Below are 20,679 nucleotides of genomic sequence, written 5' to 3'. Positions count from 1 at the left end.
CAACAACAACAACAACAACAACAACAACAACAACAACAACAACAACAACAACAACAACAACAACAACAACAACAACAACAACAACAACAACAACAGGAGCAGCAGCAGAAAAAGTACAGCTCGCTTCCCGGAATAGTCGCGCATCTCAAATGCAAGTACCGACGAGCGCAGCGGCGCCGCAAATTCACCGTCGTCCCCGCCCGCCAGCGCCACGACAGCATCCACAAGTTTTATTGGCGTTAGCTATGGACATGTAGGTCGGTGCTGCACCTGCTGACGCAGGTACCCAGTGTCATGTCATGTTGACGGCCGAGCTACAGTAAACAGACTTCGCTTGATTCGTCCGTCGTGCGAGGAGAGTACCCATTTGGATTCTACTGGCGTTCTGGCATGGTGTCTTCTAACTACCTAATCTATATCAAATGCACGCTCATTATCTCCTTTATACCAATCTCTTCATCTCCTCCAACTCTCTGTCGACTCCTGTAGAGTACGTGGTTAATGTACCAAAACAATCCAACACCTTACCTTCATAATTCCCCATCTCTATCAACGCCACAACAACGCCACAATCACTTACCTACCCACGCCCCATACCTATCTATCTACTAGACATCGTGCACGAGCACGCACACAAACAAGCCCCCTTACAACCCCCACTCATCCACCCAAATATGTAAGCAATCAGAAAAACAACGTGCCTTCAAAAACTGCCGGGCCAACCGGCGCAAAAGCGGACATGGGCTCGATTCTGCGCGACCAGGTAGGAGAGAGACAGTGACAATCCTGCCGAAAAAAAAAGTGACCCAGGCTATGACCTGACCCATATCTAGGCTTGCTTACTTGCTTCGTAATGTCACGGGCGCACAACATCACCACCTCCGCTCAGGCTCTCGCTCCAGCCCCACCCGCCCGCGTGTTGAAGCGCGGAATCGTAATCCCGAAATCCATGATTAAGGAGAAGTAGAAGAAAAAGAAGAAGAAAATTATTGCCCAGCCTCCCACGGCTTAAAGACTCGGAGAAGTTCTTCCATTCCTTACCTTGCCTGCTTGCTTCCATGCTAGGTAACCCATCCCATCACGTCTTCGCGTCTATGCCGAAAACACCGCTCCATTAACACCATTAGCTCCGTTTGTTCCATTCTCCGCGGTACCATTAGCGTAGATAGGCACGCCGTTGACCGTGTCCACGATGCGCGCAATCTCCGGAATCGTCTTCTTGTCATCAACGTCGCTCGCAGTCGTCTCTTTGGTGGCGTCCATAGAACTCGCCGCTTGAGCCGCCGCACTGGCAGCCTTGGCTTGGTCTTCCTGGGCGTTTGTGAGACCCTTTCGGATAGCCAAAACACTGTCGACGATGACGGCATCAATGCCTTCCTTGACCTGCAGCTGCACATTCGCCGGGTCGTTATTCAGCGTGCCGTAGCTGACGCACACTAGGCCCGACTCCTTGACGACCTTGACCAGACGCGGGCACATAACCAGTGGCTCAGCTGCCGTGACGACGCCCAGCAAGTTCCAGCGAGACGCGAAGCGGATAGCTTCCTGCACGCTGCTGGCACGGATGTCGCCGACTGGAGAAGTGCCCGCGTCGCTGAGGAAGAGAATTGGAATCGAGGGCTGCTTGAACGAAAGCAGAAGGCAGATGTCGGGATGGAAAGAGGAGAAGATGATGTTGCGCTGCGTGCCGAGGTCGTAAACCTTGGTCAAAACGGTGTCAACAAAAGAGTTGAGCTCCACGGCGTATGTATCCATGTCATGCTCCTCGGACTCGTGCAACATGGGATATTCTAGATGAAATCAGCTCCAGCTCCAGTTATCCAGTTATGGAGTAGGTGCCGACACTTACTCATCTCAATGTTGAAACCAATCGACTCCGGCAACTTCCTGAACATCTCTTCCAGAGTAGTGAAGGGCGCTTGGATGAAGTTTCCTCGGCTGTTGCCTTTGTAACCTTTCATCTTGAAATCACGAGTGTGCTTCATGCGCTCGTTGAGCTCCGCAGCGCCGCCTTCAGCGCTGACATCCACGGAGTAGGAACGCGGACGCCTTCCCTTAAGCCTTGAGTGTTCCTTATTCTCTGCCTTGGCTTCAGTTGGTGAAGTAGGCCTAGAAGTGCGCGGAGTTTGGTGCTCGCTGACATGGAGGAACTACAGTAGCAGTCAGAAATCACGAAAATTTCAAGCGGGCAGTGCAAAATATACCTGTTCCAACGTAAGGGTGTGCACGGGCGCATCAATACCCGTCTCGCTGACAAGGAAATCGTGGTAAATGACCGGGACGTGGTCCTTGGTCAATTGCACATCTGAGAGCTATCAGTATCATCCAAGACAACTAGCTTCTGCTCCATCTTACCGAACTGCAACATGTTAGTAAAGCTTTTCAGCATCGAGAACGGTGAAAAACTTACCTCGACATAAGACGCTCCCAAGTTTGCAGCAGCGATGAACGACTGAGAAATCAATTAGTGCCATCCATAACCAGAGATCCAAGATAGCCTCACCTGAAGAGTGTTCTCGCCAAGCTGCAACGATTTACGAGCAGTCATGTTCTTGCCCAGACCTTCACACACAAGTTAGCACTAAAACCAACATAAGGAATGTTTAAATGTCCAAATTCACCTCTGTGGCCGATAACCATGGTCGATGCCATACTCTTCCAATAAGTATGGTCCTCCGTAATCGACAGGTTAGGGTGTGAGAAGGGCGTGATGATAAGGAAGTTGAAGTTGACCGCGCCGATGACGTCCAAAGTGTTGGCAGCGATAATTGGGACGCTGACATCTCCCTGAAGAGTGATCCTCTTGGAGCCAATGCTGGGCTTGATGCTGGAAAGCAAGGCAACACCGCGGCCTACCACGCGTTCCTTTGATCCTGCGTAAGTTGGTACAATGTCAAACAGTAACTTGACCTTCGAGGCATCGTGGGTCGTGAATGTGATGGGATCAGTGCTGATGTTTTCTTGCACAGGAAGGTCAACGACGGTAGGTTCGCCGGTAGCTCCACTAGCCGAAACCACCACAGAAAGCGCCGTGTCAAGCTGAGTGGCATGAGCATCGGCTAGAGGGATGTCATCAAGCTTTACCGGATCGACGTTCTTCCTCATGTCCATGCTACCGAGACTAACCAGAACCATCGTTTCTTTGTTCAAGTAGCGATGTCCGAAAGTCTTGACCGGTTCTGGAACACGGGGTTCTTTCGATGTTCCGTTTGACCGTCTATCTTCGATAGAAGACGGTGGCGGCGAGCCCGCTCGATTTACTTCACCCTCATTAGGCGCAGACGACGGCGGAGGAGTGATGTCTGCCAACAGCTTCGCGATGTCCAAATGGCCTCTCAGCGCAGCATGCTCCTTGGCTGTCCACCCGGAAAGATCCGGTCGTTCCAGCTCCGCTCCGGCTTCGACGAGAAGTTGGGCAACCGGCAAGTGTCCGTCAACGCAGGCAATGAACAAGGGTGTCCAAGCAAATGTCTTCTCCGTGACGTTGAGATTCGCCTTCTGATCCGGGGTGCCGTCAATCAAAGCTCTGGCACACTCGGTATGGCCGAAACGAGCAGCCACGTGCAACGCAGACTCGCCCTGTTCGTCCTGGTAGTTAATGTCCACTCCCGCCTCAACTAAGAGTTTCACAATCGGGACAAAGTTAGACTTCGTAGCGAGTGCCAAAACGGCTCCAGACTTGGTAACCGTCTTCCTGGTGCTGACCTTCTCACCAGCATCACCCTCCCAGTTCTCGCAGTCCAGGAGTACCTTCGTGGTCAAGGCATGTCCTCCGATAACGCTGAGATGAAGAGGAGCATAGCCCTCCAGGTCTTGCCAAACCGGCGAGTCAATGCCATGGGAAACGTCGAATTGGTCCCACTGTTGCATGTGCTGTATGACAACCTGGCAAATGACAACAAAGCCATACTGAGCGGCATAATGCAGGGGCATACGGCCATACGAATCCTTCGAAGAGAGAGCAGAGCGCTGATGAGGTTTTAAGCGGTCCAACAAGAATGAAAGCAAGCGGATGGACTCATCGTTTGCGCCTAGAAGCTGCGTGGACTCCTGCTCGGTCCTAGTATTCTGGGGCGGCAAAGCAATGGGTGCCTCCGCCGGTGAGATGTAATTCGAAGCACTATTGGCAACCTGCAGGAAAGCGGTTGTTCCGTTGCCCTGCGCTTCGTTCGACTTCGAACGACCAATTGTGATGACAAGACGGTGAATGCAGTTACGCTTGTTCAAGTCGTCTTCATCATCGAGCACGTTGATCTGAGAGAGCAACTTGTCAATGCACTTCCTAGACTTGTTCGAAATCGACCGCTGCAGCAGGTTGAGCAGCAGCTTCTGGAAACCGGTGCTTCCCATGTCATCACCAGTGTTGGCCTCCAAAAGAAGCTCCTCCAAAATGGAGGCATCGTCATTGCGAATCGCTTGGTCGACCGTGTCCAGAAGGCCAGATGGGAGGTTGAGAATGGCTCTAGAAGACACTCTCTTCAATGAAGCCGCAGAGTGCACAGAGCTAGCATCGTCGAAGGTGTTGGCGTCACCAAGACCGGACAGCCAGTCATTGATGGCCTTCATATCCTGCTGTAGCTTGAAGTTGGTGGCGAATGGCCTGGTATCAACCTTGGACGCCATATAGCGCTGCTGAGTGCCAGCATGCGCGACCTTCTTGTCCAGCTTCTTTGTGATCTTTGCGAACCCTCTCCGGTTCACCTCGCCATACCATTGTAGCTTCCGCAGCTGCCCGCGCAGCTCAAGCAAGGCGCCAATAAGATCCTCCAATTCATCCCTGTCTATGCCTTCTGGGAAGGCCGATGCTTGACCGAAACGGTCGTGTAGGAGTCTCAGCCGGCGCGCAGATTCGGTGTACTTTTTGTTGTAGAACACGTCGACGTCTTCGAGGTTGCGATCGAGGGAGTAGAAAAACTCTGCGCAACGCTGGAATGAGCTACCGTTCAACTGGGACACGTCCGCCGCCCGCAAGGGTCTAGCCAAGGCGCAAACAAGGTGGTGAGGGGTACGTACCAGCCAAATCAGCCTCGCCCCCCTTCTTCTGGGCGTCTTCGGCGGCCGACTTGACCAGCTTCTTCAAGCCCTTGTAGTTGATGTAGTTGGATGCCCATTCGGGCACCTGGTTGCGCGGCAGGTTCTGTCCGAATTTCATGGTTGCTGTGCTCTTGCAAAGGTGAAGTGGCTCCCGCCGATGGAGGGGTTAGCGGTGGGAGCGGAGGCGGACGCGCGAGGAGGAGTAAGGAGGGAAGAGGTTGATGTTAAAGTCCTGGGGAGAGAGTCGGCTTGCCAGAGCCATTCGACGCTTCTGTCAGGAGGATCGGCCGTGGAAGGGCGGCAGCGGGTATTTCAGCACGGCGCGACGAGCAAGCTGGCTCGTGTTTGTGTGGTTGGTGTGTGGGTAGGGACAAGCAAGGCCGTCTCCACGGGCTCTAATGGCAGCCGCTCGTTGGCTCACGCGCTTGGTCCGGGGAATGTCCTTTCCTTGCGCGCCGCAAAAGATGACGAACTGCACAGTGAGAACAAAGCTTATGTCAGTCGCCCAGGCAAAAAAGGGGGGTTTGAGAGGGTTGTGTGTGCTCACCGGATCAAGTTCCGCTGTTAACGTTGAGTAAACCGCGCATCCGGCTGTCGCAAAGCTGTGGGCGACTGTGACGAATTCTGGGGACGGGGATGCGCCTTATCAGCCTTATCGGCCCGCGTACCTTGTCGTGCTTGTTCCCACACCTCAGTTGCTTCGTGTGGCTGGCATCTGGCCTACTCGCAGTCGTGAAGCCACCCCCTTTGATGTGCGCCGCCTGACAAACAAGTGCGTCTGGTGATGCCCTCACGCGTGCATCCGCTGTTATGTAGTATACCCCTCTACCCCCGCGGCCGGCGTTGCCCACATGAAGCCTGTGCGTAACCCTTTCCTTCCCCAACTTTCATCCACGTTGGCGCCGACCCCTGGCCAGCAATGCGCTCATCGCCGGAGGTGTCACATGAGGAGTTATACAAACGCACTGTTTTCCAGCATCGCGGCTCACAGAAACAAACAAGCACAAGGGCACACGAGCTATTGTTGGTTTTGAGACATAAAATTCCATTCGTCTGCTCGAAATGTCGTGCAGCCATCCACATACTACATTAACGGCGCGTACCGCATTATAGGTCCATCATTATCGACAATAGGTGAGTACAACTTAGCCATCCTCACCGATCATTGCTATCCGCATCTGCCGTTTCCACCCCCAACGAATAAAGGAAAAAGGAAAGAAAAGTTGCCGAAGGACCGACGGAAAAATAGGTACAAGAGAATATGCAAAGTTGACTTTTGTCGTACCCTTTCGATGATGTACATCGTTGGAGCATTAGCTATTAGGTCGGTCGTCGTTTAAAAGTTCCAGCATCCGCTGCTGTACCCCTTCTGGCAGCCACCAACGAGAATGCCGCAGTACGCAATGCCGCTTCCGCAGTAGCCCAAGCGGTTGCAGCATCCCTGACTGCCGGCACAGGTCATGCCACCGTTCTGGGAACCGCACTTGCCGTTGGTGCTAACCTTGGAAGTAGTCGTGGTCGAGGTCGTAGTCGAAGTCGAAGTCGTAGTAGACGTCGGAGCTTTAGCCGCCGAAGCAGCACTTACTGTGGAAGTAGTCAGCGACGACGTTCCCAGCGTCGTAGCACCATCGGCGTTGGTTACTTGAGTTCCGCAAGTTCCAAATCCAGCTTGGCAGTTGTTACTGCAGTGGTCGGAATCAGAGCCGCTAAACCGAAAGTCAGCATAAAGAACACAAAAGGACATTATCACACATACCACCAACCGTACTGAGAGCAGCAGTTGCCGAAGGCGGAGCCCTGGCAGGTATAGCCGGAGGCTGTACCACAGGAACCGTCGGTGGAAACCTTGCTCGCAGTTGGCAAAGTGGCACTCTTAGAAGCAGAAGAAATAGGGACCGAAGAAGGAGAGACCGAAGAAGGAGAGACCGAAGAAGGAGAGACCGAAGAGATAGAGACCGAGGAAATAGAAGAAAGAGATTTAGAAGCGGAATTCGCGCTTACTGAACCACTCGCAACGCCACAGTTTCCAAAGCCCGCCTGACAGCCCGTGCCGCAGTGGTCATTAGTCGAGCCACTAATAACGGTTAGCGGGGTCTGAGTTCGTGAGAGGTCATACATACCACCAACCATGCTGAGAGCAGCAGTTACCAAACTCGGAGTTCAAGCAAGTCGCGCCATTGGTACCGCAGGTGCCGTCAGTGGAGACACCGGTAGGGGAGGCAGTGGGGCCCGCGCTGGTGGAGGTAGCGGGGGTAGTAGGGTTCGATGCCGCGGTGGAAGTGAAGACGCTGCCACTAGAGGAGCGGTACCAGTTGGCCTCGGGGTCACCAAGACATTCGCCGACGGTAACAGCCCTGTATCCCTGCGCCTGGAGTGCGTCAAGCATGAAGGCGGTGAGGTTGTGGACCGTCTGCTCATGGATGTCGTGGCCAATGACGAGGTAGTCATTAGTGCTGGCGCTGCCGCCGGTGAGAGCAGAGGTGAACCTGTCCTTGGAGTTTTGGATCAACGACGGGCTGTCGTTATCATAGTCATCGGTGTCAACATCGAAGTAGGTGACGTGGTAACCAAGAGCTCTCAAGTCGTCCTCGCAGCCAGACTCCGCGGTGCAGCTGGAGTAAGGCGGGCGCATGTAGGTCGGGAACTTGCCGAGAATGTTCCTCAACGCCATTTCGTTCTTGACCATCTGGTCCTTACGCTGATCGGAGGTGATGGCACTCAAGTCCTGGTGGCTCCAGGTGTGAGAGGCAATCTGGTGGCCGTCGGACGCCATGCGCCTGATGATGCCAGGCCAAGCATAGGCCTCGTTGTCAATCTCGCCCTTGCCGTTGTTGTTACCAGTGATGAAGAAGGTGGCCTTGGCGTTGTAGCTCGAGAGGATGTTAAGAACATCAGTAGTGTACTGGCCCGGGCCATCATCGTAAGTCAAAGCGACGGTGCCAGCAATCTCGCAGCTGTAGATACCGACACCACCGTACTCGACATCTCCGACGAGGTTGCGAGTGACGCCAGCAGTGCTGTCTCCAGGAGGAGTGGCGTTGGTATCGCAACCGGGGCCATAGTTGAACTGACAGTCGGGGGCAGCACAGTAGTCCTTGCCGGTGCCGCACCAGCCAGAGGCGGAGCAGCAGTAGCCAGCAGCGCAGGTACCAACGTTGGCGCCACACTGACCGTCGGTGCCACCAGTCTGACGCTTCTGCAGGCGGTTCTCGACAGTAGCCACGGTGTGCTCGTGGCTGTTGTCAAAGACGTTCCTAGCCTTCAATGCGAAGGGGCTGCGGCCGAAGATCTTGGGAGCGCCGGGAATGTCGTCGCCGTGGGCGGCAACAAGAGTAGCGGCGGCAGTGGCCGCGGCGAAGGAATCGAGGCGCATTGTAGGAGGATGGAGTGGGCCCGAGGATAGGATTAGACTGGGGTCAATCGAATACAAGATTTGGGGGAGGAAACGAGTGACGACCGCACGGGAAGAAGAATAATTCCACGAGCTGGGTGGGATATATGCCTGATGGTCGAAGAAAAGAGGGTCAGGCACGGGGTTGATGATCGACGGGCGTGCAGGCAGGCTAAATACTGGAAACGGGGGTATGAGAGACTAGAGGGGGTGAATGGACGCTGGTAAGCATTCACAGCAGTAGCGGCCCAAGAGCCCGAAGCGGTAACCGCCTAGGCTCCAGCTGTAAGAAGAAGCCAAAACGACTTGACGTCCATGATTTGCGTCTGGGACCGGGGGACGCGCCGGCGGGCTGGGGCCAGCCATCTCTCGGCCGCGGCTCTGGCTACTCGTACGGATTAGAGGGCTTACCCATGCTGCCGAGCCTGCGCATGAACAGGACTCGCACGCATATACGATATCAGGAAACTCGTGGCAAGCCGGAAGCCCTGCCAGGTGGAAATTGATCTCAGACACTTTTTTTTTTGTTTCCCCGACCACGAGCTCGGCATGCCCGTTTGGACTACTGCCACGGTCATGCCTGCAATTAAATCTCGAAGGCTATTTTTGCGGGCTTGGCGTCGCAGGTCGAGGCACCAAAGGCAGAAAAAAAGGTGGTCGGTGGTCGGCGGCGGCTGACGTTCGTGTTAGATGCGGCGCGGCGCAGCGATTGGCGCGCGCGCACGATCTGCCTCGTCTCCACGCTCCTCCCCCCCTCCTGCTCGACTCGATCAGCGCCTGGCCCTTCCTCTCCACCCGGAGTCTGCAGTGTTCCCGACCGTGTGCGCAACGACGCGACGACGCCATTCGAATGCCCCTGGTCTCGAGCATCCTTGGCGCGGTCACTTCCCCTCGGCAGGCCATGCCGTGCGGTACCTAGTTCCTAGTTAGCGGCCGCGGCCACAAAAAGCCCTCCGTGAGCCCGTGGCTGGCCATGAGCGCCGAGCCGCAACGTGTAACTAATTCCAAACCCTCGCCCCGATGACCTCAAAGGGATGCTTTGGCGTCGCGCTGCTCCGATCCTGGCACCGTGCGCCCGATGCCCGGGAACACCCACGGCAACCAAAAGTATTGAGAGCTGCGCGTTGCAACATTCTGTATGTAGATGCCCCCTTCTCTATTCCGTGGAACCGCAATCTGCGCCATGTGACCCAGGCCCCAATGCACTCCATCACCCGTCCAATTGTCGCGTTGCACTTGCGCACGCGAGATGCCGTGTCACCACTCGACGAGCCCTACGAGCATTGGCAAAGCTTCACCATCTATCATATACTCATTCCATCCTGTTATTCGTATAGCCAGCAGCCACGGTTGCCTCGACAGCAGCTACGTAGGTAGGGTACGAGTATGACCGTTGCCTGATGGACCATTCTCCGCTTCCAAGAGCCAAGAGCTACTCCGCACCGCACCCCTCTCCACTCCACTCACATCCCCTCGCCGTAAGATACCTATCTACGTCACCTTACATCCTTCCCAACAACGCCACCTGAGCCGTGAGTGCAACCACGCCACCTCGCCCGCCTCTTCACTTTCTCACGATGCGCAACAGAGGCGCAATCCTGGCCTTTCTGCTTAGTCCAACGCGGTAGGGTACCTTGCCTTTGCCGAGCGGGGAATGCTGGGTGCGACCTCCCGTTTCAATAGGCTTCTCAGGCGTCCGTGCCTTATCGCTTGCATCGTGCCGCCCCGACGATCTCGGGTCATCAGCCTTTGTGGTCAGAAGGTTAGGCGGGGTGCCAAGCGGCAGTCCTTCCTGCTGTTCTCCATCCTTCGTATTCGTGCTGACATCCACTATTGCTTTATCCTCCGTAGCTTTCTGGGACTTCTCTGCGTGGCCAGGCGCAGATGAATTGATAGTCGCTGATCCTACATACGCATCTTGCTCACTAATCTTCTGAGTTGAGCGTGGTCTGCCACGGCCTCGTTTCTTGGGCTTTGACTCGTGTCGGGGTTGCTCAGCCGGCTCCGCTCGTTGCTCGGCTTCACTGCTTTTCTGGAATTGCTGAGAATCCGCCAGATGTGATTTAGTGGTAGGCGATCCACTACCGAGACAGGGTTCCTCGGGATATTTTTCTTCTGTCTCTTCAGCTTTGGCTGGGACCGACTCCACGCCAAGGAATCTGTACTCTTGTGGCGTGTGTACTTGTAGCTCATCTACTTTATCATGAGATGTTAGATCTGATGACCGAGAAAGTTTTTGGGCTCCATCATGCATCTGTTCCGCGACTTCCGTGTCTGCTGCATGCTTATTTTTTGGAGGGCGACCTCTCTTACGCTTGGGCTGAGGCGGTTCGATAGGCGGCTCGTCGACAGTAGACCTAGGCAAGGGGATCTCAACCCGGACTAGTTTCGAAGGCGTCGGTGCTGTCGGGGCATCTGCCGGCGTATGCGCTAGCTGAAAACCCTTCTCCCCTCGCGTGCGAACTCCATCTACAGGGGATAGTAGGGCTTCGGTGGCAACGTCAAGGTCCTCGTTGTGACACTGCAGTACGTCTTTAGACTTTGTGGGGCTGAAGCCCATTTCCACCATCCTCTCGACTTTGTCATTCAAGGATAACCCGGATCGACCAGCAATTGCCCCGTCTGTTGTTTTTCGTCGCTTCGCGCGTTCTTTGGCTACTTTTTCGGGCTTGACCAAATGGTCCACGATTTCCTCTAGCGCAAGACGACTGGAGCGTGATCGACTTGGTCTTGGTTTGTACCGCTCTTTTGGTAGACCGATGGCGATGTCGTCGGAATTAGGAGCGTCGCTGCTAGGGTTCTCCTTGGCTTTTGGTTTCTTGTGGGTTCCCACAACCCGGATGAATTCTTTCACTGACTCCTCAACAGCCTGCTGAGTTTCAGTAAGATTTTCTCTCCTTTGATCCGGGTGTCTGGACATTTCTAGTGTGACATCATCGCTGTCTGAGTCATCATCTATAACAATAGGTCGGCTTCGGCTCCGTTTTGTTGAACCTGTGTCATTACTTTCGCTCGGGATGTTATTTGATTTAATTGCTGACATCTTTTTCTTCTGCTTCTTTGTCGGTTCATGAGTAGGAAGCGATAGCTCATCAGCCGAATCATCACGGCGGCTTGAATGCAATGGACTTGCACTATTCGTGGTTTTCGAACGCCGCAATCCTTTTGACTGCGTGGTAATTACTTCTGAGCCCGTCGGCTGATACTCTGTAGATTTGGCCCGATGTGAACTCTCTGGGGGAGTGGATCGGTAGGCATGAGACACGCTTAGGGACTCTGAGGCGTGAGTGGGAGGTTGTTCTATTGATTGCTCTTCGGGATGCCCCCTTATCTAGTAAACAGTCAGTAAATAGACCCAATCAACGACAGTAGACCATCCAGTTACCTCAGAACTGTGTAACCAATCAGACCAGGCTACAGAAGGATTATCACTAGGTCTTTCCATCATGCGCTGCCTTACGAGAGCTTCATCTTGCTCGTTCATGTCTCTCTCAGCCAGCGCAGCTTCCACCAAGCGTTGCTGCGTCATCGTCGCGTCTGGAACAGTGCTCAAGAAATCTGCGAACATCTGAGGCTCGTGTTGTGCGAAGTCGTCCGCCATCGCCTCTGGCATACGCCAAGTCGGTGCAGGCTCTGCCACGTCCTCTCCATTCCCAGGCTTGTCCGCTCTCTCCACTTGTCCCGCCAGGTCGTTTGATGGCTTTTCACTGCTGCTGTGCGTAGTCTGCTCTTGTTCTCTCATAGCCTCAAAGGCACTGTTCTGTTCGTCGAAGAGGTCGTGCTTGCGCTGAGACGAAGACCCGTACGTCCGGACTGTCTTTCTCCGCTCGATCATTTTTGGAGGTGATTGGCCATAACCGGAGCTCGACATCGACAGCCTACGCTTGCGCGATATCGCAGGCGACTTCAAGCGACCGGGGACAGCATCCACACTGCCGGGTTCTCCATTGGGAGCGGGGTCTTCTTGAGTGACGTTCCGATGCGTGATGTCTGCCGCATATTAGCTAAGCCACGGATGGTGGCCACCAGTGGCGTTGATCTAGCTGACGCACCCGTGAAGCTAGCACTCGGCACCGATAGCTCCTCCTCATGCGCCATCAATGCATTCTTGCTAGGCTGGTTGCCTGATGGAGGCAACGGAGCATCTTGAGACACTGGCGAAAGGCTGCCGAAGTCTCCTTCATCATCGGAGTCCTCAATGATGCGCGGCATGACCTAGATGCATGTTGTTTGAAAGAAGTGGGTTCGGTGGGTTTGGTGGCTTCCGTTCGTCAGGGTTCAATGACGCGACGCGAGCTCGGCCGCGAGACGCGTTCTCACGTGCGAACGCGTGTATAAAGTGTTGTGGCTCTACTTTCAGTCAATGTACAAATATCGTTATCTCGTTAGGCAGTGAATCTCGCTTGACAATGATTGACAGTCAAGACACGCATGCTCGGGCTAACGTACTGAAACTTTCAAGCCAATCATGGCTATATTTGAAATTGGACCGAAACATAGACCAGGCGATGTAAAGTAAGAATAGTGACCTGTGTATCATGACTATCGTATTCAAGACCACCCAGACAATTGATCCTAAAAGCATAAGAACCTTGCTCCCAACTCGCATCGCTAAACTATTTCGTGCAATCTGCACTTGAGACTCGTGATCAAACCAATGCCTTCAGGGCTGCCACACCTTCACTCAGCACCTCAGGATTCCGGCTCTTCTTCAAGACATCCTTCAACTTCTCCACACCGTTCAGTGCCTTGACCTTCTCTCTCCCATTGGCACCAGCTTCGCCTGGAGCAGAGACAATGTTCTTGATACAGACAACGCCGCGGTGCTGCAAGTCCTGGCTATCATCCTCACAGAGCCCGAAAAGGATTTCCACGCCCCTATCACGCTTCAAGACAGCCTCAACTGCAGCATCCCATTCTGTGAGCATTGCCAATGCACCACCAGCTGCACAGCGCGTTGCAAAGTCGTCGACGTCTGACAACGCAAGCAGAACATGTAGACGGTTGCTCGCTTGAGGCGAGCCATCCGCAAATTTGAAGACTCCTTGAGGCGAGGCCATGAGATTGCACACCAGTTCCACTGCAGCACGTTGGACCATGGTGTTGTTTGCCAGCATGAGATCCTCCAGTCTTGACCACGTAAGTCGGATAATAGTGTTGGCGGCATCTTCTCCGGTCGAAGCAAGGTTAGTAAGAGCGAGCAGAGATTCGAAGATAGGGAGCAGATCACGCTGCTCTTGTGTTGGGTCGTCCTCGAGGAGAGTAATCAGGGATCTTATCGCCGAGGTGATTGGCAGAGCACTTGAAGCAGAGAAGATGTGGTTTGGATTAACGGATATGAGGATTCGGGCTAGGGCATGAGCTGCTGTACGTGCGGATGCCTGACCATAAGATGTTTGCGTGTGCTGGTGGTGGCTTGTAGCGATTTCCGAAGCTTGCAGCAAGGTCTTGATTGCACCCTGTTGTGCCATCGTTCCCCGGTGTTTTTGCTCCCTGGATAGGGAAAGGAAGGTCTGAAGGATCTGAGCAAGGACGCTTGGTGATGCCCTCTTGCATTCCACGACCAGCAAAGGCACTACACCGGCGTCTATCAACTTTCCGCAACGAGCCGTCACGTACTTGTCATCATCCAGTGGATCTTCTGGGACGGGCTTCTTTGTGTTAGCATAAGCCTTGAGCTGCTGCATCTTCTTTTGCTCCTCCGTTCGGGTAGGACGATAGGTGGTCAGGTTGCTGATGATAGTAAGGCCGCCGAACATGAGTGGTTTTGGGACCGAGGGGTTACTAAGAACGTTGATAAGCTCCCTCAGGAATTGTTTGTCATTCGCCAACTCCTCTTTGACCTTTGGTTGGAGTGAGGAGTAAGCTAAGCCTTCCATCGATTCCTGCTTGGCAATGACTGCCGAATCCAGGATCACTCTCTTGAATCGATGGACCAAATCATCTTGTTCGTTGTCATCGGATTCTGATGTCATGGCGCTTTCCTCCTCCAAATTGACCTGGTGCAATTTTACGAGAATAAGCGCAGCTTTGTTCGCCTTGTTCTTGTCCGCACTGGACCTGGAAATGCCCAGGAGCCAGTCTCTGCAATTCTTATTGATGGCATCACGGCAATTTTTGTCGATACACGCTGCGCTCACTAACTCGAGCGCTGCCTGTTCCAACCGCTGACTTCCACGGGACGCAACGAGATGGCCGAAGTTCTCGAGGAACCCTTCGGTCAAGAAAAGGTGTGCAGCAGATGCAGTAGCTATTGGGAAAATAGCAGCTGCCGCGGAAAATGCGGTGATAAGGCCATCAGTTGTTGGCTGGGCGACACTCTGGGTGACAAATCGAGTGATTAGCTTGGTTGAGTTGTCGGGAGACAACTCTAGAAGCTTTGCTGTTGCCAGCGTAGCCTGGCTTCTGAGCGACACAGGCTGCCTGATGTCGAGGGAAGCAAGGATAACATCGAAACCGTCGGCATCTATGATGCCGTTGAGATGGGATGCTTCTGCCACCAAGGCCCTCGCGATTGCTTTCATGACTCGTTCGGGGTGCTCCAGGCCGGCTTCCATCATCTGAGCAAGAGAGAGCATGAAGATGTCTCGCAGAGCAGCGATTCGCTTTTCTTCCCCTAACACCCAAGCAGAGGGATCAAGGAGAACAGCAAAAAGACCATCGATACTTTCATCACCTCGTTCAAAGAGCCGTTCAAAGGTAGAATGCGGCTGATCCTTGAGATGCGAGGCTAGGCATGATCGGGCGGTCGGTTGGGCCTTGAAAAGCGCACCGGTAATTTTGTCTGCTATCGCATCCTCGCCAGTGAAGTCCATGAGGATTTGCACGACTTCAGCGGCGACATCCCGACCGATCTGGGTATTTTGGATGTAACGGACAGCTTCGTTGCCGTCGGGTTCGGATCTGGAGTCGACATAGCTCTTGCAGAGCCTCACAATAGGCCCTCTGCTCTCTGCCAGCTGCAGCGTCTGCCACAATTCTTTGATGTGGGGGCTATCAGGCTGGATGGCCGAAGCTTCTCGGAGAAGCTCGGCAGCGTGGGACAGATTGCCCGAGGCGATGTCTGTCGAGGCCTGCTGGGTAAGCTGGCCTATTTTTTCTTGGTGGGCCATGATGAGGGAGATGGATGATGACGCATTGCTCGAGGGAGCCCTGTTGGACTGTTTTGTGGGGAGCAGCAGCTGTGGAGTGGATTAACAATTATTGTTGTCACACGGCCCAACCCCAAAACGTCACGCTTGCACGGGAAGGCGCGCTGGACCCTGCCTGTTTGCCTGCGCGTCAACGCCCCGTCAGAATGCAGTAGCCGCCTTTGGCAGCTGTTCCATATCTTGCTCCTCTCCGCCTCATCCGTCTGCAGCGTTTTCCCATCGTGCCCTCGTCCTGTCCACATGCCAGGTGAGCTGCTGACTTTCCCGCGCTCACCTCAGCCTCCCCATCCGGCCATCCTGACCATCATTCAGGCTGTTCTCTGTGGCTCGTCCCGCCAGAGGGCTCTGCAATCAGCACCACCCTCTCAACCCTGATTTCCGAGATCCTCCCCAAGCACTTCCCTGACGCTTCCCCGCCCACCTTTGTTCCTCACGTGACCCTTACCTCGGACATAGCCCCTTCGGTCTTCTCGCCCGCCCTCGACGAATCCCAGCAGAAATCGGATGCACAGGCTTGGATCGATCAATTGCCCAACATACCCAAGGGCGGAGATGTGGTCGTCAAGTTCCAAGCTTTAGACGTCGGCGAGGCTTTCGTGAAGAAGCTGACGCTGCGCGTCGAGAAGGGTGGAGTGAAAGAGCTGGCTTTCAGGGCCAGGATGTATGGCGTGGAGAAGGGAGGAGCCCCGCATAATGCGGAGGAGTGGGTCAAGAACTCTTACGGACCACACAACAGTCTCGTCTAGTACGTCCGCAACTACACACTCTTCAACAACGCTTGGATCCCGCCTGCTAACCACATGTTCTGCAGCGGAGATATGCCAATCTCAGATGAGAAGAAATCTGAGCTCCAGAAGCTTGTTGAAGAGGCTGGAATCAGCATCAACGGATCTGGTAACCTAGGTGGATGGAAGGGTGGCGACGTCTGGCTCGTTCCCACGTTCAAAAACTTCGCTGACTGGCAGCCATGGGCGAAGAGGGCTCTCTAGGTGCCACCTGAACCGGAACAACCGGCGAATTATTATTGTCTTAGAGTGATAAATTAGCGTTAAATCAATACCTAAGGGCGTCTCTCTTTCAAGGCTGTTCTCTCTCACTCATGTTCAGTGCTAGTTTGCCGAGGCAATAAAAAAGCAGACAACAAACCACACATATTTATTACTTCTATCTAGGTATCTTTTGAGGCGCAGCAAGTGGTAACTCGATAGACTGACACTTATAACTAAGACACGATATAAAGAAGCTACTGTTACCCTGCACAAAAGACATGAATAGTCTAATATGCAAATAGACAGCATTTAACGTATTTTTGTTTGTTACTCAATGTAGCGTCTTTCGGTATGAGAGAGAGGGAGATCACTGAGGGTTCTTCCACACCTGACATACAACTAGACGACTCAGTCTTCTGTGCCTCCGTGTCGAGGCTGATCACAATAAGCTCAACATTGATAAGCTACGGAATGTTTGTGCATCCGTCTACGTACATCCCACCTAATCACGACATTCCTTTTAGGCAATAACAGTGTGCGCAGTCTGTCGATCATATGTACAGTTTATGCAAACGTGCTAAATCAGTTGCGTACAAATACCTCTTAACCATCTCCAGAGCACATCCCTACCAGCCTAACCATTGCAGAGCGTATACACGGACATCCTAGAAGCTTACACCTGTACACTGTACCGTATTTTTCTTCAAAGAAGTACCCGCCATTTGAGAATATTTTGTTGTGTTGAATCGGACGTCATAAACCATACAAAAGCATGCTCTGAGGAAAGAATCAACGTTTCTGTCCGCCCAATAATTCAATCCCATCAACTCAGACTTTCATCCCAAAACCACTTTGCAATGCAACATCAAACTCGTAAGTATAAACTAGAAATAAAGGAACATTTAACCCTATCTTATGCCGGTCTATCATAGCCTTTCCAGACCACAAGCCGAACCGAAACTCATGCTTCAATGCCACCGAAAAGCGTCAAAGTACTCATAACGCCAATGTCCTGCCTGAACTATGCTTTATAAATAATCAATGCCCAGGAAGCCGAGAATTGCGATGCGATTGAAAGAACCATGTGCTTTAGTTTCATAACTACAGCTCTCCGTCTCCCAACAGCTCTGATTCTGCGTCCTCTACTGGCAGCGAGGGCTCGCTCTGAATCATCGCTGGGTTGTCATCCATCGCCTCCGATACATCCATGACGCCGAACTCGGAGTGGATGTCCTCGAGGTCCATGGTGCCAACGAAAGCTCGCTTGACAAACGTGTACCACACGTGGTTCTTAGGTCCCTTGTGGTGCTTCTTCTTTTTGTGCATCTTCTTCTTTTCAACCTCGAATTCGTTCTCCTCGGACTCTCCGTCTTGACCCAAGCCATCGTTGCTGTAGTCGACCTCCTCGACTTCCATGTCCTCGTCATCGAGACTGTAGTCGACTTCTTCGACTTCTCTATCCCGATTCGTCATTTCCATCGCCTCGAATTCGTCTACGTCTCCGCTTGCCCATCCAAGTGCGTTCTTGCTCGTCTTGCTCTTCTTGAAATCTCCAATCCTTCTGGCCAGATCTATGTAACTCCTCACTGTAAGATCCTTCAACTTGAATGGATCAGAGTCGTTGAGAGTTTGGTACTCAACCTCGTACTTGAATTCATTCAGATGCTGGTCAGGGTGCTTGGGTTTGTTTTTGCCGTGGTGTTTCCCATGCCTCCACTTCTGCGCATCAAATTCAGCATCATCGTAGGCAGACGCGTTTTCAAACTGTCTGTAATGGCCAAACTCATGGACGCTTTCGTTGGCATAGTCGTTGTTTATGTGAGTCAAGTTGGCAAAATACTGAGTGTAGCCGAGAAGCGTAAGAGTCTGTGGCGAGTAGGCAGGACCAGGAGGGGATGACTTTGAAGGTGAGTCCGGAACAGTGAACTTGTACTTCTTGGAGTGGTGCTTCTTGTCCTTCTTCTTTTTCTTCTTTGTGGTGTCAACACCACTGCCTTCGTCCTTGTCATAATTCTCAAGATCCTCCACAGCTTCTTCAAGCTGACGGTCCACGGGAACTCGTCTGTCGATAGCGTGTGTATATGCTTGGTTTTCAAGGCCGGTAGTGTTATACTCGAAGATCCTCAACGTCGGGAAAAAGTTTGGTACCACACTGGCACCAACTTGTGAGATACTGTATCTTTCTCCCCACACACCACCGATGTCATCCAGATAGTTCTCATTGTCTCCATGTCCCTTCTTGCCCTTTTTCCAGCCAATGAAATCCTGAATCTCTTCGGCGACAGAAAACTTCTTCTCTACCGCATTGTCGTGATGTTTCGGGCTTGGCAGGGTCGCCCATGCCTTCCTCAAGTCAACCAGATAATCCGACGCGCCGGTCGCGGAGAATTCTTTGTCCTCGGATTCCAGGATTTTGGCTTTCATTGAGCCTGGCATTTTACCTTTCAGGGTACTATCCGCAAGACTTTCGAAATCCTGTAACAAAAAATGATCGATATTCATGTGACCGAACATGCTCGAGACAATAACATCACGATATTGCCGTGTCCATAAGGTGTACTTTTGCCAGCAAGTCTCATCCCAAAGCTGTTTGTTCTCGGTGCGGGCGGGCGGCACGTGCCCTATCAAGATGGCTTTCATGCCCCGTTCGCGGAGGATTTGAAGCTGAACGCGTAGCCATTCAAAGTGTTCGTATCCAGGTTCGGACTTCATTGCGCAACCGTCGACACCGGCGTTTTTACTGAAGAAGAACCTGTTGTATATCAGCGATTGCCTAGATCAAGGTTCACTGTCTCCCAATGCCACTTACAGTGTGTTCAGGCTAAGAACACTTAGCTTGTTTGGAATTGCCTCGACGGAAAACCAACCTCCCCTCTGGAACTGATGCCTCTGCTCCTCCGGGATGAAGCTTTTCCAAATATCCAAGTATTTTGACGTCCACCTGTTTGGGCCCGGAGTAAAGATGTTGTGGGGTAGGATGTCATTGTTTCCGAAGTTAGGTACGATCGGAATAACAAAGTCGTTTGTTGGGTCGCTGTCATCGTCATCGTCCCTACCAAACACTTCGCGGAATTTGTCGGCGATAAGCTCGTTTTGTTCCAAGACTTGGTCTTCATGCCGCGGGATCTTCTCGTCGTTGTCATGGCGCACCGAGTCACCAGTCCAAAGGATGAAATCAATGTCATCCCTAATGTTGTCCCTAATCCAGTCGAAGGTCGCGTTCACCAGAGTGATGGGCGCGTCACAGTCGGAAGTTTCTGCACCATAATAACCGGCAGGCCCAGAGCCGTGGTGGCAGGCCCCTTGCGCATCGGTGGCAGACCCGAACTTGTAGAAGGGGTCAGGGTGGATATCTGTGCTGTGTGAGAAGGGACTTAGGAGCACCTGAAGACAGTAGAGGGTAGGAATACCGGTAATGTGTAGAAAGCGCCCTGTAAGCGGCCTGCGGACGGAATTTACGGCTGGCGCTGGATTGAGCGGCGGGAGGGCGCTGCAAAACTGGCCACCGCCCAGCAGGAGCGGGAGCAGCAGCGACGTCGTCGACGAGGCGAGCATCGTGTGCGGCGAGAGAAAGGAAAAAAAAAAAAAAAAACTAATCGTTAGGAAAGAAAGGTGATCCCGCGCTACGGCATAGGTATGGTCGTCTTTAAGGCCATGGCTGCCACAACGTGCACGTTCTGCGGAAAGGTCGCCGACTGGTTTCAGTTTCTCGTTACCATGATGTCACGGCAGAACGGAGGTCCGATGCATGCCAGCCACGCTGGTCAGAAGACGCCGGTCAGTTGAGACAGCAGTCTATTTTTTTCTTTCTTTGCTAATCTCAAAAGGGAACAAGACACGTCGGCAAAGCATGCGAGCGGTCAAACACAGATGTATAGCGCTATTTACACGTCACGCTGCTTGGGGTATCTTGGCCTTGTTGAATTTTACGTGTCCGATGACACTCCATACACTCACTCACCCACCGTTATCCTAACCACTCCGAACGGAAAGTCGGCCAACATCCACAACTTATCTACCTCCCGATCCGGAACATATGCAAGGACCTCTCTGGTCCATCTGGTTAGTCGAGCGCCCGCCCAATGCCAGGACGTTGCAGTCGTGAAGCCATACG

General features: G+C 53.1%; 8 protein-coding genes across 8 annotated transcripts in view; 2 read left to right on the top strand and 6 right to left on the bottom strand.

The window, feature by feature from the left end:
• Nucleotides 1–483, top strand: part of K452DRAFT_283895 (uncharacterized protein) — an 895-nt gene extending 412 nt beyond the window's left edge. Inside the window, exon 2 of the mRNA XM_033539854.1 lies at nucleotides 120–483. Coding sequence (XP_033401249.1) covers nucleotides 120–243 — 124 coding nt within the window. The 3' untranslated portion in view covers nucleotides 244–483. The remainder of the gene's footprint in view (nucleotides 1–119) is intronic.
• A 500-nt stretch (nucleotides 484–983) lies between these two features.
• K452DRAFT_121637 (uncharacterized protein) lies at nucleotides 984–1,842 on the bottom strand. Its single transcript, XM_033535183.1, has one exon. The coding sequence runs from the start codon at nucleotides 1,780–1,782 to the stop codon at nucleotides 1,093–1,095; it is 690 nt and encodes a 229-aa protein (XP_033401248.1). The 5' UTR covers nucleotides 1,783–1,842; the 3' UTR covers nucleotides 984–1,092.
• A 1,484-nt stretch (nucleotides 1,843–3,326) lies between these two features.
• Nucleotides 3,327–5,292, bottom strand: K452DRAFT_121596 (uncharacterized protein). The gene is made up of 3 exons (XM_033535182.1): nucleotides 5,014–5,292; nucleotides 3,706–4,916; nucleotides 3,327–3,617 (listed from the first exon to the last, which is right to left on the bottom strand). The coding sequence occupies exons 1-3, from the start codon at nucleotides 5,150–5,152 to the stop codon at nucleotides 3,519–3,521; spliced, it is 1,449 nt and encodes a 482-aa protein (XP_033401247.1). The 5' UTR covers nucleotides 5,153–5,292; the 3' UTR covers nucleotides 3,327–3,518.
• A 1,078-nt stretch (nucleotides 5,293–6,370) lies between these two features.
• Nucleotides 6,371–8,407, bottom strand: K452DRAFT_305537 (carbohydrate esterase family 4 protein; the record flags this gene model as incomplete). Its single annotated transcript, XM_033542911.1, has 3 exons — nucleotides 6,371–6,740; nucleotides 6,791–7,108; nucleotides 7,155–8,407. The coding sequence occupies 3 exons, from the start codon at nucleotides 8,405–8,407 to the stop codon at nucleotides 6,371–6,373; spliced, it is 1,941 nt and encodes a 646-aa protein (XP_033401246.1).
• A 2,727-nt stretch (nucleotides 8,408–11,134) lies between these two features.
• Nucleotides 11,135–12,673, bottom strand: K452DRAFT_121523 (uncharacterized protein). Its single transcript, XM_033535181.1, has 4 exons — nucleotides 12,478–12,673; nucleotides 11,811–12,415; nucleotides 11,344–11,756; nucleotides 11,135–11,294 (listed from the first exon to the last, which is right to left on the bottom strand). The coding sequence occupies exons 1-4, from the start codon at nucleotides 12,635–12,637 to the stop codon at nucleotides 11,276–11,278; spliced, it is 1,197 nt and encodes a 398-aa protein (XP_033401245.1). The 5' UTR covers nucleotides 12,638–12,673; the 3' UTR covers nucleotides 11,135–11,275.
• Nucleotides 12,674–12,888: 215 nt separating this feature from the next.
• K452DRAFT_283889 (uncharacterized protein) lies at nucleotides 12,889–15,580 on the bottom strand. The gene has a single exon (XM_033539853.1). It carries the CDS (start codon nucleotides 15,535–15,537, stop codon nucleotides 13,075–13,077), a length of 2,463 nt encoding a protein of 820 aa, XP_033401244.1. The 5' UTR covers nucleotides 15,538–15,580; the 3' UTR covers nucleotides 12,889–13,074.
• A 214-nt stretch (nucleotides 15,581–15,794) lies between these two features.
• K452DRAFT_355968 (uncharacterized protein) lies at nucleotides 15,795–16,695 on the top strand. The gene is made up of 3 exons (XM_033546009.1): nucleotides 15,795–15,823; nucleotides 15,889–16,321; nucleotides 16,388–16,695. The coding sequence occupies exons 1-3, from the start codon at nucleotides 15,817–15,819 to the stop codon at nucleotides 16,563–16,565; spliced, it is 618 nt and encodes a 205-aa protein (XP_033401243.1). The 5' UTR covers nucleotides 15,795–15,816; the 3' UTR covers nucleotides 16,566–16,695.
• A 971-nt stretch (nucleotides 16,696–17,666) lies between these two features.
• K452DRAFT_305533 (uncharacterized protein) lies at nucleotides 17,667–20,120 on the bottom strand (the record flags this gene model as incomplete). The annotated part of the gene is made up of 2 exons (XM_033542910.1): nucleotides 17,667–19,317; nucleotides 19,375–20,120. The coding sequence occupies 2 exons, from the start codon at nucleotides 20,118–20,120 to the stop codon at nucleotides 17,667–17,669; spliced, it is 2,397 nt and encodes a 798-aa protein (XP_033401242.1).
• Nucleotides 20,121–20,679: the final 559 nt, after the last annotated feature.

This window comes from Aplosporella prunicola, assembly GCF_010093885.1.
Source record: "Aplosporella prunicola CBS 121167 unplaced genomic scaffold K452scaffold_4, whole genome shotgun sequence".
Taxonomy (NCBI): domain Eukaryota; kingdom Fungi; phylum Ascomycota; class Dothideomycetes; order Botryosphaeriales; family Aplosporellaceae; genus Aplosporella; species Aplosporella prunicola.
This window is presented reverse-complemented; position numbering and strand designations above follow the sequence as displayed.

Coding starts and splice junctions, on each gene's coding strand:
- K452DRAFT_121637 (XM_033535183.1), bottom strand. CDS start 1,782: ATGTTGCACGAGTCCGAGGAGCATGACATGGATACATACGCCGTGGAG.
- K452DRAFT_283889 (XM_033539853.1), bottom strand. CDS start 15,537: ATGGCCCACCAAGAAAAAATAGGCCAGCTTACCCAGCAGGCCTCGACA.
- K452DRAFT_121596 (XM_033535182.1), bottom strand. CDS start 5,152: ATGAAATTCGGACAGAACCTGCCGCGCAACCAGGTGCCCGAATGGGCA. Junction 4,917..5,013: donor GGGCGAGGCTGATTTGGCTG/GTACGTACCCCT, acceptor AGCGTTGCGCAG/AGTTTTTCTACTCCCTCGAT. Junction 3,618..3,705: donor AGGGTGATGCTGGTGAGAAG/GTCAGCACCAGG, acceptor TGAAACTCTTAG/TTGAGGCGGGAGTGGACATT.
- K452DRAFT_355968 (XM_033546009.1), top strand. Junction 16,322..16,387: donor CCACACAACAGTCTCGTCTA/GTACGTCCGCAA, acceptor CATGTTCTGCAG/CGGAGATATGCCAATCTCAG.
- K452DRAFT_121523 (XM_033535181.1), bottom strand. CDS start 12,637: ATGCCGCGCATCATTGAGGACTCCGATGATGAAGGAGACTTCGGCAGC. Junction 12,416..12,477: donor GCCGAGTGCTAGCTTCACGG/GTGCGTCAGCTA, acceptor AATATGCGGCAG/ACATCACGCATCGGAACGTC. Junction 11,757..11,810: donor ATTGGTTACACAGTTCTGAG/GTAACTGGATGG, acceptor ACTGTTTACTAG/ATAAGGGGGCATCCCGAAGA.